Source organism: Bison bison, unplaced genomic scaffold, assembly GCF_000754665.1.
Source record: "Bison bison bison isolate TAMUID 2011002044 unplaced genomic scaffold, Bison_UMD1.0 scf7180017864316, whole genome shotgun sequence".
In the NCBI taxonomy this organism is placed as follows: Eukaryota; Metazoa; Chordata; class Mammalia; order Artiodactyla; family Bovidae; genus Bison; species Bison bison.
The window spans coordinates 2,739,592-2,755,285 of NW_011494888.1; the positions used below are offsets into that span (position 1 = coordinate 2,739,592).

The 15,694-nt window shown below is 47.7% G+C and overlaps 1 protein-coding gene across 1 annotated transcript in view; it reads left to right on the top strand.

The window, feature by feature from the left end:
* The window catches only part of SH3RF1 (SH3 domain containing ring finger 1), a 155,393-nt gene that overhangs the window by 96,852 nt on the left and 42,847 nt on the right, over positions 1 to 15,694 (top strand). The window contains 2 exon segments of the mRNA XM_010852786.1: positions 9,271 to 9,546; positions 10,262 to 10,357. Of these exon segments, the coding sequence (XP_010851088.1) occupies positions 9,271 to 9,546; positions 10,262 to 10,357 (372 nt within the window).

Here is a 15,694-nt window from a genome sequence, read left to right on the forward strand (position 1 = left end):
TCTCAGTGCCCTGACCTTCTGTTGGGTTGTTGCATATGTGGACACTACATAGGCCACCCCACTGACTTCATATGCAGAGTTCCTGGTCGTAGGACCCCAGACACACCCTGGCGACTCAGCCAGAGGGTGTGAGGTGGACTGGGGGGAACAGGCAGAAACGCCTCTCCTCTCTCAGGATTGTGAGGTTGCTGTGAAAGGGTGTGGGGAGGAGGGACCTCGTCTTTCAGTAAATGCACTTACTATGTGTAAGGCCCAGAACTGGGCCCTGCAGGGGACTCAGGACCGTGTTGGAGACTATCCCTGTCCTCAGAGTGTTTTACGTCTCGTACTGTTACTAGCTAAGAATGCAAGTGTATATTTAAAAGGTGCAGTAAAGCAAACAGGGAACCATAGATAACCGTCGGGTCCAGAAGGAGATGTACATCTCTATTAAGGAATAAGAAAGGGGTTGGACACTGTTGTATTTGAGTTGTGTCTTGTAAGGTAAATGGGCTTCTGACAAGTGGATGTGGGGTCTGGGGAAGAGGGCTCTTCAGATGGAGAGAGTGTCAGAGAAAAGTCCCAGGGGTGGGGGAAGAGAGACTGTGTTAGACTGAGTCTAGGGAGTTAGAATATTGGATACCTACTGAGAAAGGAGGATGAGGTATTTGAGAAAATTGTTTGGCATCTTAAGTGTCAGGAGAAGAGTTTGAACCGAGTTTGCTGGAAGGGAATTGGAAAAAGCCTGATCTGATAGAAATGATAGTTTTAACAAGATGAGTGTTTTAACACGATGATCTCTTGGCGTGAAATCAGTGAGATGCAAATGGGAGACTTTGCCCTGGTCTCACTGTGCTCACAGCCTGTGGACAGGACAATCTAGTTGCTTTACCCAAAGAAACATTCAGTTATAACACATTTTTAAAAACATAGATACGTAGTAGATATTTAGTAGATTTTTAGCTATAATTGAATCCATTCCCGTGGCCATCTCAAATGATCAAATTTCTCATCTCAAATTTTATTATGAATGCAGCTAGAATGATCAGTTATTTTCTTCTGCCATATGTTGTTGTTGTTCAATCTCTAAGTTGTATCCGAATTGTCGCAACCCCATGAACTGCAGCACACCTGGCTTCCCTGTCCTTCACTGTCTCCTGGAGTTTGCTCAGATTTATGTCCATTGAGTCTGTGATACTATCCAACCATTTCATCCTCCGTCTTCCTCTTCTCTTCCTGCCCTCAGTCTTTCCCAGCATCAGTGTCTTTTCCAATGACAAATGTGGCCCACTGGAGGAGGCACTGGCAGGCCACTCCAGTATTCTTGCCTTGAGAACCCCAGGAACAGTATGAAAAAAATGCCATTTGTATTAAATGCTCATTACAAGTTGTCTTGCTTAACTTATACTCGCTGCTATATGTTTAATCATCTAGAAATATAAAAAATAATTTATCTCTTTATGATTGATTTTGGTTGAATGTTAGTGGTAGTTGCTCAGTCATGTCTAACTCTTTGTGACTCCCTGGACTGTAGCTTGCCAGACTCCTCTGTCTGTGGGATTTCCCAGGCAAGAATACTAGAGTGGGTACCCATTCCCTTCTCCAGGGGATCTTCCCTACCCAGGGATCAAACCTGTGTTTCTCGAATTGCAGGCAGATTCTTTACCATCTGAGCCACCAGGGAAGCCCCTCATTTTGGTTGAAAGTAACTTTAATTCATATCCTATTGTTTGGTTATTTAGAGAAAGAAGAGTTAGATTTGGGCTTATCAGAAGTGTCTTAGTAAATCTTTCCTTTTAAGTTTCTCTTATTTCTTATTTTTGGAAATCATTATACTTGAATTGGAATACTGTTTTTTTTTTTTTAAAGAGTGCTTCAATAAAATTGCTTGTTTCAAAATAATAATCTGCTATTGATAAAAATTACTTACTGCACATGGGTATTTCTTTTCCTCTTATATCATCATATATTTGGAGAAACTAAGGCATAAAGACAGTGTTTTTCAGTAACACTCATCTCACCACAGAGTATTTTCAAGTATTTTAAGCATCCTTTTAAGACAGACTTAGTCAAAGGTGAAAGAGCTTAGTTGAAAAGGCCAGGAGATTGTACTTGGAATTCTTTTTGAAAGCCCAGATCCCAAAGCTTTTGCACCCAAGAGTTTGTTTCCTTACTGAAGATGTTGATGGTGCCGTCTGGGTTCACAGGGTTGGCTTTCCATCCTTAGAGTAGATTGTTCCACAGTGAGAGAGTGTCGTGCTCTGTGATTCCGTGCCGTCTTCACACTGGCTCAGCCAGCAGAGCCATCCTTTGGAAAGCAGTGACTGTGACAGGCACATTCTGTGTCACTTTTGCATGAAAAGCACGCGTGGTGAGAGGAAGGGCCGAGTGTGTGTGGCCCACAGCCGAGCTGCCTCAGCTCTCCTGTAACCTGGACCCCGGGGTGTTGAGGTCGCATTTAGGTCCTTCACATCCCAGGTGTCTTCTTCCCAAATGTGCCATCAGTGACCCTGCCCACACCTCATCCCCTCTGCATGCTGGAGAGCCCACCCCTAAAAAGGGAACAGAGACAGAACCAGCAGGAATGCAACCACCCTCTCGGATGGTCTGGTAGCCACAGGAGTCATCGAGATCACAGGTTGTCCTGTCTTCCTTTGCCTTTGGGCAGAACTCATCTTGTGAGAAGTTGGATTCTTCCAAGTCTCCAGTGACAGAGGTGTCATAATTCACTGCAGTATTAAACAGCCCTTGCTGTCAGGAAATCCTTTCATCCCACTTAAATAATGCATGCATCCGTTTCAGCCTGGGTTTTTCTGTCAGCAAATACGGAGCTGACTTCCTCTCTCTGTATGAGACTTCTCTGTTGTATTTGAAGACTGACTGCCCCACGAATACATCTCAGCTTCTGCAGCTTGTCTTTCATAGTATTTTCATATATTACGTAGAGACAATAGGTGAGATGTGGGTAAAGTCATCTGTACCTCTCTCTCCCCACTGAGAGCCCTGTGTTCCTTCTGTTTGTGGACTTCAGACTGTGTCCAAGCCATCCATGGAGAGGCCCCTGGCACTGGTGTGGGGTCAGATGACCACAGACACCCACTTCTCTGCCTCAGTGATGGGTTTCCTTCCTGTTGGGCGCTGGTCTCTGCTTCTGCACTGCAGGTCTCTTGATTGCCCAGTTAGGCGTGTAACTGACTGAGATACTTGTGTATCTTTCCCCCCACATGCGTACATAGTTACAGATCTGGCATATGCGGTCATTTCTAAGTTTTTTTCACTGTGCTGCCACTGGTTTATTTGTAAAACATTTTAATATTGAAGTAAAACTCACATTAAGTGAATTACAGTGTGGAAATCCTCAAGTGTGGAATTATACTGAGTTCTGACACATGTCTACAGCTGACTAACCAACATCCCAGCCAAGATATAAAATACATCTATTTTCTCATTCTTTGTGAGGGTTTCTTTACAGTAGTTTGGCTTTACCTATTCTCAAAGTCATATAAATATAACTTGTATATATGTATTCTGATACCACTCTAATGGCAGAAACTCAAGAGGAACTAAAGAGCCTCTTGATGGGGATGAAAGAGGAGAGTGAAAAAGCTGGCTTGAAACTCAACATTAAATAAACGATCATGACATCAGTCCCATTACTTCATGGCAAACAGAAGGGAAAAAAGTGGAAACAGTGACAGATTTTATTTTCTTGGGCTCCAAAATTGCTGCAGATGGTGACTGCAGCCATGAAATTAAAAGACACTTGCTTCTTGCAAGGAAAGCTATGACAAACCTAAACAGTATAATAAGAAAGCAGAGACATCACTTTGCCAACAATGGACCATAGAGTCAAAGCTGTGGTTTTTCCATTAGTCATGTACGGACATGAGAGTTGGACCATAAAGAAGGCTGAGCGCCAAAGAATTGATGCTTTCTAAGGGTAGTGCTGGAGAAGACTCTTGAGTCCCTTGGACAGCAAGGAGATCAAACCAGTCGATCCTAAAGGAAATCAACCCTGAATATTCATTGAAAGGACTGATGCTGAAACTCCATTCCTTTGGTCACCTGATCCAAAGAGCCGGCTCATTGGAAAAGACCCTGATGCTGGGAAAGATCGAAGGCAAAAGGAGAAGGGGGTGACAGAGGATAAGATGGTTAGACAGCGTCACCAACTCAATGGACATGAATTTGAGCAAGCTCCAGAAGATAGTGAAGGACAGAGGAGCCTGGCGTGCTGCGGTCCATGGGGTCACAAGGAGTCGGACATGACTGAGTGACTGAACGACAATTCTGATACGTGTGTATTGTGATATATGTTTATTCTGGTTTTCCATTCCTAAGTGTCAGTAAGTTGCCCTTTTCTCTGTTTTAAACTAGCTGAGGAGTCCAGCATTCATCTTCGGCAGATGGACCACCTGGGTTCAGTGTTCGCACTGTGAATGGTTCTGCAGGGAGCATTTCTGTGCAGATCTTTGTGTGGACACAGCTTCGTTTCTTGGATTAACACCCAGGACTGGAATTGTGGGGCCACGAGTAGCCATGTTTGTAACCTTATAAGAAACTGTTGAGTAGTTTTCCAGAGTGGTTCCACCATTTTAAATGCCCACTGGCAGCGTGTGTGAGTTGTTGGCTCTGTATCGTTTACATTTTCTGTTGTAAATTTTAATCATCCTAATGGGTATGAAGCAATAACTCCTTGTGGTTTTAGTTTATATTTCCCTGATGACTAGGGATGTTGAGTACCTTTGCAGTTCCTTTTTGAAGTGTGTGTTCAGATCTTTTGCCTGGTTTTCAGCTGGGTTGGTGGGTTGTTATTTATTTGCAGTTCTTTATATTTCTAAATTCAAGTCCATTGTCAGATACAGGTATTGCGAGTGTTTCCCCCTGTATGTAGCATGAATTTTTATTTTTTTATTGTCTCGTTTGATGAACAGAATTTTTCGGTTTTGATTAAGTTCAACTTGTAAATTTTAATGTTTAGTTAAGATGGGGGGGCAAAGGAGACCTACCTCATCATTAAGATATTATTCTGTGTGTTTTCCTGGAAAACTTACAGGTTTAGATTTTACATTCAATTCTGAGATCCATCTCAAGTTGTTTTTATATGTGGTGTGAGGTAGGGGTCTCTCCTATGGACTTCTAAGAGTTCCACATCCATTGTTGAAAAGACTTCTTTTCCCCAGTTAAATTGCCTTGACACATTTACTTGATTGTCCATATGTGTGTGGGTCTGCTCCAGTGCTGTTTTAATTCTGAAACTGTGAACTGTCTTTCACATTTAATGTCATGTTTAAATTATATGAGCCTCTCTTGCCACTATATCAATGAAAACACTGGACAAAAAAAAAGAAAAATCTAACCCAGGCAGTTGAACTAGAGGTCTCACCTGACCGTCCTGTTCAGCATTGAAGCCTGCTCCCGTATGACCCTGCCCCCATGCTTCTGGCTCACCCACCTTCCTGGCTTTCTGTGAGGGTTGGACAGGGGCGTGCAGAGCCCCTCAGGCAGGGCCATTCTTCCCTGTCTGCCCATGGCCCCGGGACCGGTGGGAGGAAAGTCAGGCTTGGGGCAGGGCCCTTGCCAGGAACCCAGGTGTTTCCCAAATAGAAAGTCGATGCTTTACCAGGAAATAGCCCTCATTCTGCCATGAATCCTCAAGACAGCAGATCAAGTTACTGTCGCTAATTTTCCCAGTAAATTTTGCTGCTCTCTGCAAAATATTATAATTATTAAATGTGATGAAACAGAGAACTAACAGGGCGACGAGCAGCATGAGTTCCCTTCATTTTATTTCAGTGACTGCCTCTCAAGAGCTCTCTTCCCTTTGAAACATTTGTAAGATTTGTTTTCTGTAATGGTTTGTCAGTTGGGCGCTCCATTTTTAAGGCCATCCAAGAAAAAATACAATATATCAGCTGTGTGACTGCTTCCTCATAACCGCCAGAAGAGTCTGTAAGAAAGATGTTTGTTTGCTGTGGTTTGCAGCAGGCTTGGCTTCGCGTTTTTCAGATGCCAACAGTTCACTCAGTGCAAAGCCCTCAGCTGCCCCTGTCCAGAGCGTTCGCGTTTTCAGCTTTGTCTGCAGCACACACCGAGGGGGACGCCAGCTAGCAGCGGCGGCTCTCGTTTCTCCAGGTGCTCCTTGTGCACAGGTGCCAGGTCCCCCGGGGCTGGGGAGTGACCAGCCTCCTTCCTCCCCCTGCCCTTCCTCTGTCCACCATGCGTGTCCACCACATGCTGGACCCAGAGGAGGGGCTGGGGACAGGCCACACGGGTGTGCAGCCACGCATCCCCACAGAGCACGACTCACAAGCAGGGGGGGTGTGGTCAGTGTGTCCGCAGCTGGTGAGCCTGACCTGCCGTAGAATCGTTTTGAAGCAGCTGACCCTGTGGATGTGGTTTTTCCCATGTAGCCATCGCAGCTCAGTGCTCAGCCCACCAAGTTCATTCTTCCCTTATTCATCCAGCAGGGCTATGATCACGGGCACCCAGGTGGGTGCTCGTGAGGAGAGATGGGAGCCTGCAGCCCCTGTGCCCTGGTACCCTGGTCTCATGGAGACCAGGCTGGGAGCCAAGTGAGGACGGTGTGCAGCGGGCTCAGGACGAGCAGCCCCTCCTCCCACCCTGAGGGTGGGGTGGGGACCTTTCCCCGGCGGCAGCATTCAGTCTGGTCCTAAGGCAGACATGGCCCGTACGTGTGGAAACGGACCGTCCTGTGGACCTTCACCCAGCCCCGAACTTGGTCTTATTTATGGGTGATTCCAAACAACAGAAGCATCCGTCCCAGACAGACAGGAAACTGCAAGCGGGGGAAAGCCGGCCTCCTTGTCACCTCAGGATGTGTCCCTCCGGGGACATACTGAGGACCCTCCAGGTAGGAACAGGGTGGGGGCCGGGTGCCCTTGGTGAGCTCCAGCGGAAGACTGTCCCGTCTAGGCTGCCTCATAAAACACCCCAAATGGGGCAGCTTGTAAATGACAAGCATGATTTCTCAGCACTGTAGCATCTGGCAAGTCCAGAATCAGCTGTCTGGAGGAGTTCCTCCTGTCCACTGCTTGTGCCCCTCGCTGTGCCCTCATCGGGCAGAAGGGACGTGGGGTTTCTGTGGGTACTAATTGCACTGCTGAGGGCCCCACCTCATGCCCTGAGCACCCACCTCTTCAGCATCGCCTTTGAGGGGGTGGGTTTCAACATCCGAATCACAGGGGCACACAGACATTCAGACAGTAGCACGGAGGCGAGGCACCTCGGAGACTGGAGGTGATGAAAGCAGACAGGTTCATCTGCTAAGGGTGGGAACCATGGCAGGAGGGTGTCCACACGGAGGGGGGCTCAGTTCTTTCTGGAAGTTTTTGGAAGTCAAGTTGCAATCAGCCAGAGTTTATACCAATTGAGATGCAACTCAGTCATTAAACTTTACACATTTTATTGCTGTTCCTAGGACAAGAGTATATTCTAAATGTTCTTTTTAGTAGGCCATTGAATCTTTTTTACTTTATGGAGCAGTAAGAAATGCATGAAGGAATTTGAATTTAGAGGGGCTGTTGTGCATGTATATCTGGGCACTGGCATTTAGAGTCTATAAAATCAATTGGCAGTGAAGGTTTTATTTACATGTGAGGACCTCAGCTAGATCGCCACGCTGCTCTTTGCCAGATGTACTGGAGTACACCCGATGGGGCAGAAATGGGCCGGAAAGCAGTGAATCAGAAGTGTTTGTGCACCGCTCTCATGAGGATTTAATGTCCTATAAAATACCTGCGTATATAATGGAGAAGCAAAAATATTAGAAAAGTAAAACAGGCCCATGTCATAGTTATTCTTTTTTATAGGAGGAAAGCAGTTACTGTTTACTGAAGTGTGTTTTTGGGTTAAGAACTGTTGTCAAAGCTCACACTGCGATGCCCAGCTCTTTGACAAGACCTGCGGGCCACTGCAGAGCATGCTTGGCCGCCACCTCTGGCTCTTTCTGGCCGGCTATGCTCCTGAACCTCCCTTTCATATGTAGCCAAGTGAAATGTAAACTCTGCAGATGCCGGGGGCCTTGCCCGGGAAGCAGTTTGGGAAGGCGGCCGAAGGTCTGGGGGCCAGGCAAGGCTGCAACCCCCAGCCTTTCCAGGAGGTGACCGAGGGGCCCCTGTGGCTCCCAGCTCTCAGGATGGTTTTGGCACAGGAAAATGCAGTCTTGCTTGCTTTTCAATCGCTTTACTCTTTATCCTTCATTGTCTGCCGTCTCTGTGGGGATCAGCCTTTTAAAAATCAGTGAACTTTGCTGGGTTTGAAATCAGGGTGAGATTCATTTTATTTAATACAGGAAGTTTTCTTTGGGGAAGTCTGACACAAACTGACTTTGCAGTCTCTTGGAATTTAATTGAATCAGCGCAGTGGAGCAGGACAGGGCCAGGGGCCCAACGTCCATTGCGGGGTTAGAGTGCTGTCAACTCCTGGCTGCCTCCTGCAGGGCTCCTGGTCACTGAGCGAACCCAACCCGCAAGGCAGTGTGTTTCCGGTTGCAGGCAGCAGGGTATAACCAGGCTGTTGCCTGAAGTTTACTCCTGCCACTCACCATGTTAAGAGTACTGGGTGATCTTTGCTGTTCAGTTGCTCAGTCATGTCCAACTCTTTTCAACTCCATGGTCTGCAGTGCAGCAGGCTTCTCTGTCCTTCACCATCTCCTGGAGCTTGCTCAAACTCATGTCCATTGAATCAGTGATGCCATCCAACCGTCTCGTCCTCTGTTGTCCCCTCCTCCTCCTGCCTTCAATCTTTCCCAGCATCAGGATCTTTTCTCTTGGGTCGGCTCTTCGTATCAGGTGGCCGAAGGTTTGGAGCTTCAGCTTCAGCATCAGTCCTTCCAACAAATATTCAGGGTTGATTTCCTTTAGGATTGACCTCCTTGCAGCCTTTGGCACTCAGCCTTCTTTTTGGTGCAGTTAATGTCAGAATTTAAGTTTTTAATGAGTTTTTAAATTTTATGCCAGGAAGCCAGACTTAGCGGTACTTCCACATCCTAAAAACCCTGAATAGGGTGAAAGTCTGGCTAAATTAGCCTTAGGAACAGAATGCCTTCTCAGGGTCCAGGGGTGGTCTGCTGTTCTTTCCTCGTGTGACATGGTTTGTTTGCTCTTGGTCACACACACACACACACACACATGCAGTTTTTTGTGTGGGATTGTCTTCCTAAGACAAAGTGTGTATTTGATCTGGATCTATTAACAACCACGGTGAAACAGTTGAATTTTAAGACATTTTGGGACAGTTCTTTCATTAAAACTCCCCTCTTTCCTTCAGGGAATACCTCAGTTACCATGTGCCAAAGCATTATACAACTACGAAGGCAAGGAGCCCGGGGACCTTAAGTTCAGCAAAGGCGACATCATTGTCCTGCGGCGACAGGTGGATGAGAACTGGTACCACGGAGAGGTTGGCGGGGTCCACGGCTTCTTCCCCACTAACTTCGTGCAGATCATCAAACCGTTACCTCAGCCCCCGCCTCAGTGCAAAGCACTTTATGACTTTGAAGTTAAAGACAAGGAAGCCGACAAAGATTGCCTTCCGTTTGCAAAGGTAAAGTTAGAACACATTGCCTTCTGTTTGCCAGCTCTTCTGTGTACCTCATGCATGAACTATGGCCTGTGCAGAAAAATACAATAGTTTTATGTGAACTCTCTCTCTGTGCTTCTAAAAATATGTGGAAGCAGGCTTCTCAGGTCAGAAAGACAGTAATTTTGTGCACAGAGTGTTCTCTATGAAAGATAATTTTGGTTGACGCTCTGTATGGTATCATTTTCATATTTTGGGCCTAAATGTAATTCTAAGCTATGTTTTCGGGCGGGTGCATGCCACTTGGGGATTTTAATTCCCTGAATTATGAATAACAAAATGAAGCATCATTACTTCCTTGTTTTATATGTAAATTTCTTTGCTGAAAAGCATACCAGACTGTATCTACTGAATTGATAAAATGCTCTGGGATTATGACCAGAATGTTGTGTTTTTTTGGTAAAGAAAAATAGTAGGATGTACATTTAAAGAAGGTGAGCAGAGTCTGAGAGTCCATCTAGAACAGGAGTTCAGGGCGTGGGTGGGATGGCAGGTGCCGACAGGCTGTTAGTTTGGTCTGCTGCCCTTCAGTTCATCACCTCATTGTGGTCACATCCCAAAGACATGGCATGGCATCTTAATTCATGTGTTCTTACAACTTGAGTCTCCTGTTAAAAAGAAAATTAGGTTGTGCGCTTCCTAGGGTCAGGTGGAGTAATGTCCGTTGATGTTTCTTTAGGATGACGTTCTAACTGTGATCCGCAGAGTGGATGAAAACTGGGCTGAAGGCATGCTGGCAGACAAAATAGGAATATTCCCAATTTCATATGTTGAGGTGAGTCAGCATCTGGAAGCATCAATCGTGTTAGTATTCTGCTTAGCAGACCAGTCTTAAGTGTGCAGGGTGAGCATTCAGGAGTCCTCACAATCATTTCTCAGTATACACACATATCGCCTCACTGTTGCACACCTTAAGTGATACAATGCTGCATATCCCTTTCTTGGATAAAACTAGGGAACAAAGAAAGACAAAAACCTAGTCTACTTAAGAAAAAAAAAAAAAGCCCGCACAGCAGAAAGCCCCAGGAATGCCCCTGTTCTAGACTGTGGGATGGAATTCGTCTATCCTGCCCTACAGTTCCTGAGGACCAGGGGACTATGAGATGTTTGAGCTCTGTACTTTGTTCCCTGTTAAGAGCATTGGCATGTCTGTCGAGTGGGACCCTGAGCTGCCTGCAGCCTCTGTGTTCTATTTGCAGTTTTGGGGTCAGAGGGTGGTGAGGTCTTGACTAAGGTGGGAGATGCGTGTATCTGTGTGTTTATGTGCCACACCTCAGAACTCATACACTGATTTGCAGCGTAGCCTCCAGTCAGCATTAAATAAGCGATGAACTGCCCACACTTCATCCCAGCAGCCACGTAGCCACCCTCCCCACTTTAATCAGCTTTATTCAGAAACATACAGCCAATCCGATTCATCAAAGTCTCTTTAGGAGTATATATTAAGTAATATGTTGTATTAAAGAATAAACGAACTAAATTAAAAATGAACTAGGGAGTTATAATTTACAGTAGGCCTTATAACATCATGGGCTTCCCTGGTGGCTCAGATGGTAAAGAGTCTGCCTGCCGTGCGGGGGACCCGGGTTCAGTCCCTGGGTCGGGAAGATCCCCGGAGAAGGAAATGGCAACCCGCTCCAGTATTTTTGCCTGGAGCATCCCATGGACAGAGAGGAACCTGGCATGATACAGTCCATGGAGTCACAAAGAGTCCGACACGACTGAACGACTTCACTTTCACTTTGTAACATCATGTATAATAAAGTTTCATGTTGTTTAGTCATAAGAATTTCATACAAAAAACAAAGGGGTATTTATATATAGTTGTAACTGATTTGCATTGTTGTGTGGCAGAAACCAACACAAAATTGTAAGCAATTTTCCATCAATTAAAAAAAAAAGAATTTAATGCCAAAAACAAAGTTGAAGACGTTTTAGAGACTGAAACACCAGCCCAGACAACCCTGCAAGGTTAGCTGAGATCCCAGAAGGCTTCTGGGAAGAAGCAAGTTCTTCGCGATGTCTCTGTGGTGGGTAGGTAGCACTTCACCAAGAAAATGGAAAAGGTGCCTTTTTACAGCAGAAAGGACACTCACACAGGATGACCAGTGTGTGCACAGGCCAGAAAGTAAGAGGCGCACAGGCTGTTGGGACATTGAAGGTAATCCTGTTTTTAAGATGTCAACGCGTGTGTCTTAAGCATGGAACAAAGTAAAACCACACCACTTTTGTTCCTGCCTTTTCACCTGCGGCATTTGTTTTGACATGATCCTGAGAACAAAAACGACAAACTGTATCGTTAGAGCCATCGTTCGCCCATGTTTTCATAAAAAACTACTTCGACTACCATATAACCATGGAAAGCTAATTCAGATTGTGTACACGCCTGGAGTTTTGTTCTTATCCTTCAAATGTTCTTGTGTATGACAGTTGTTTTTCCTTCTTTGGAAGTAAAGAACAGAGGAAACTCGCAGCTCTCAGGTAACCCTTCTGTACATTGTTTACATGTTCTAACTGTGGTCATGGAAAGTTACACGCGTTTCCGGGTATTTGGATGCTTACTGTCGGGAGCGTGGGTACACGAGCTTAGTAATGAGAGCCTGTCTCCACCTGTGTGAGCTGAGCTACAAGCCAGCGCTTGGCGTGCAAGTGCTGGCCTCCACACCAGGCAGGTGTGCAAGAGGACTACCGTGCTTTTGTTACCAGGTGGGTGTAGAATTGCGTGACAGGCATGAATGATCCACCCACAGCAAACCCAGAGTCACTGAGAGTCACTTGAGTCATGGGGATTATTTACTCTGACTTCGGTTGGGAAGATAAAGGTCTGCCCAGGTTGAAAGTACTTGTATTCTCCTGCCTCTTAATTTCACAAGAGTAGTTTCCTCATTTGAACCACAGTTTTGCCAGTTGAGACGAGTGAACAGATCGTCTCTCTTGGGGGGAAGGTGGGGACTGTGAGCTTGTTGTTGATGTCTGGCTGTTGGATGGACATTCCTGGCACCTGGAGATTGGCATGGAGTTCAGCCTTTAGGGGAGGAGGGGGGTAGATTTCAGTAGCAACCTACAAAATTCAACTGTTCAAGTAAAGGACAGGTGGCTGTACAGGGCAGCCTCACATGGAGTGAAGCCAGCTAGTGTTGGGAATCACAAATTGGGGCTCTTTCCTGAGTAATGTCTTTCTCTTGCACCATAAACCCCTTCAGGGCTCAGATTGTCCCTGCTGTAAAAACAGACGATGTTACAGAAACCCAGTTGTAAATTATTTTCTTACACCTTGTAGACACACATTTAGGTCTGCACCGTGTTAGGTGCCTCTGATTCTTGCACGGTGCTGCCCCAAACTTACCCCTGACGATCAAGCAGGTGTGTGTGATGATGTGTCTCGGGGGCCTAACCCTGCTGTGTGCTGTGCACTGCGGTCCAGAGCTCAGATCAGACGTGACCCAGAGGACAGCCTCACAGTCCTTAAGGGCCCCAATGTTCCATCCCATGAGGAAGTCAGCTCAGGGCCAAGTCTCCAGAGCAGCATCTGGGCTGTCACAGCCTCACCAGCAGGGCTGGAACCCCAAGTCCTGCTGGGCAGCTGGTCTGCAGAGATGCCCACGGGCAGGACTTGCCCGAGGCAGCAGCTCTGACCGGTATGGGCGGGGTCGGGGGCGGGCCTGCAGCAGGATCTCAGGCTCCAGTCGGGAGCTCAGCATCAGCAGTGGGTGAGGAGAGAGCTGAGTGGGGAACCCAGGGCGTTAGAGGTACTGCTGGGGTGCTGTCCCCTTCCCTGTGCCCCCCCCCCCTCCCTCTGTCTCCTGTCTCAATCCCACCCCCTCCAGCACCAGGACTGTGTATCCTGCTCCTGACCTGTGTCACAGGAGGTGACAAATGACCTCTGACTAAAGTACCAGAATCTTCAGGGTTTGAACAGAGGAGAGTCTGGTGGGAGGTGAGCAGGAAGAGAAAGGCCATGTGAATGTCCTCAAATTCTGCCCCTCAGAACTCTGTGAAGAGGAGGGGTCTTTGCCTTGATTGCATCATACCCCCGCTGGAGACTTGCCCATTGGAGCCTCGAGGCTGTGGATTCTGTTCTTTGGATGGATCTCCCTGGACGTGGGAAACTGGGAAGGAAGGAAGATAGACGTTCCCTGGGGAAACCCAGGGGACTCTTGGAGAAACCACATCAAGATATGTGTAAAAGGCTGTGTTTGTCAAGGACTGAATGTGGTTTCAGAAGAAACCAGTAGCTTGCTACTTTCTTTGTTCAGAAATACCAGGCTCCTCCAAAACCGCACGGAAGATTTTAACACCCTCATTAATTCAGAGCTGACTCACTCACATTTCAGGGTCATTTGGACAAAGATGACATGACTCTTAGCATGCCAGAAGTTGGGATGAAGTAAGTGCTAAATATGGCATTTTGGACGATATTCAAACATTGTTGTGTATTGTGGGCTTATGAGCTGTACATTTTTATTAAATCTAGTCATGCATGTAAACTATCACTCAGTTTTTCCAACAAAAAAAATTTATTTAGCAACTCTGCTACAGCTGGAATGTAGAAGTGGGGGTGGCGTGAAGTGGGCATGGCTTGTTGGACTGCAGTCTTGTTCTGTGGTTGGTGCTGGCAGGGGCAGGGTGGTGTGGGAGAGTGTATCCCTCAGTTAGATCTCTGCCCAGTGACCCCTCTGCAGGCACGCCTGCCCTCGGCGCCTCGTGCAGAGTGATTCTTCCTCTGCAGCTGCCCTGCCTCACACATAGGGCGCTATGGTCCTGGAAGAACTTGGACTCTGAGCCCAGAGGCCCAGGATCCCAGTCCTGGCCGGACCAGCAGTTGTGGAGTGACTGTGTCCTCATCTGTAAAGCAGAGCTGTGCGGTGAGCTGGGCTGGTAGTGCTGTGCACTGCCTGCCCTGTGAGAGGTGTGTGTGCTGCACTTGTCATCTCTGCACCGCACAGTGTCCCCCGTCTGTGTCTCCTCTGTGGGTGTTACCCTCAGCCCTGTGCACCCCTTGGTGGGACTTGAGCTCCTGGGCCCAGCGTCTTTCCCTCTGGCTCACCTGGGCTCCTGTGCACAGCACTACTGGTCACCTCACCGAGCGCTGGTCGAGTGGGCGGCCTAAGGACCTGGTGACTTGACACCAGAAACGAACTGGACGTGGACGTTGCTGACATTCACGTCTTTCAGCGAGGACTGACGTGTTGTTGCCGGGTTATCTTAGTGTTCTTCTGGGCCGCCGCCCCTGACCTCGGATGTGGGGTAGCTCCTCTTGGCCGTTCCTGCGCCGTTGCAGCCTGGCACTCTTCGGCCGCTGCCCCTGACCTTGGATGTGGGGTAACTCCTCTTGGCCGACTCCTCTCGGGCGTGGGGTCCTCCCGGCTTCTGCCCCTGACCTCGGACGTGGGGTAGCCGCCCACGCTAAATGCACCGGTAGCAGCCACCCGCGCACTAAATGCGCCGGTTGCAGCCGCCTGCGCTAAATGTCCGAGGTTAGCGGCGGCGGCCGAGAGGAGCTACCCCACATCCAAGGCCAGGGGCTGCGGCCGGGAGGACCAACCCCACGCCCGAGGCCAGGGGCCGCGGCCAGGAGGAGCAACCCCATCTCCAAGGAGCTGTGGCTACGGGGGCCCAGGAGGGCCTAGAGGAGCTATTCCACGTTCAAGATCAGAAGGGGCGGCGGTGAGGAGATAGCCCTTGTCCAAAGTAAGGAGCAGCGGCTGCGCTTTGCTGGAGCAGCCGTGAAGAGATAACCAACGTCCAAGGTAAGAGAAACCCAAGTAAGACGGTAGGTGTTGCAAGAGGGCATCAGAGGGCAGACACACTGAAACCATACTCACAGAAAACTAGTCAATCTAATCACATTAGGACCAGTGAAACTCAGTGAACTCAATGAAACTAAGCCATGCCCATGGGGCACACTAACTCAATGAAACTAAGCCATGCCCATGGGGCAACCCAAGACGGGCGGGTCATGGTGGAGAGGTCTGACAGAATGTGGTCCACTGGAGAAGGGAATGGCAAACCACTTCAGTATTCTTGCCTTGAGAACCCCACAAACAGTATGAAAAGGCAAGATGATAGGATACTGAAAGAAGAACGCCCCAGGTCAGTAGGTGCCCAATAT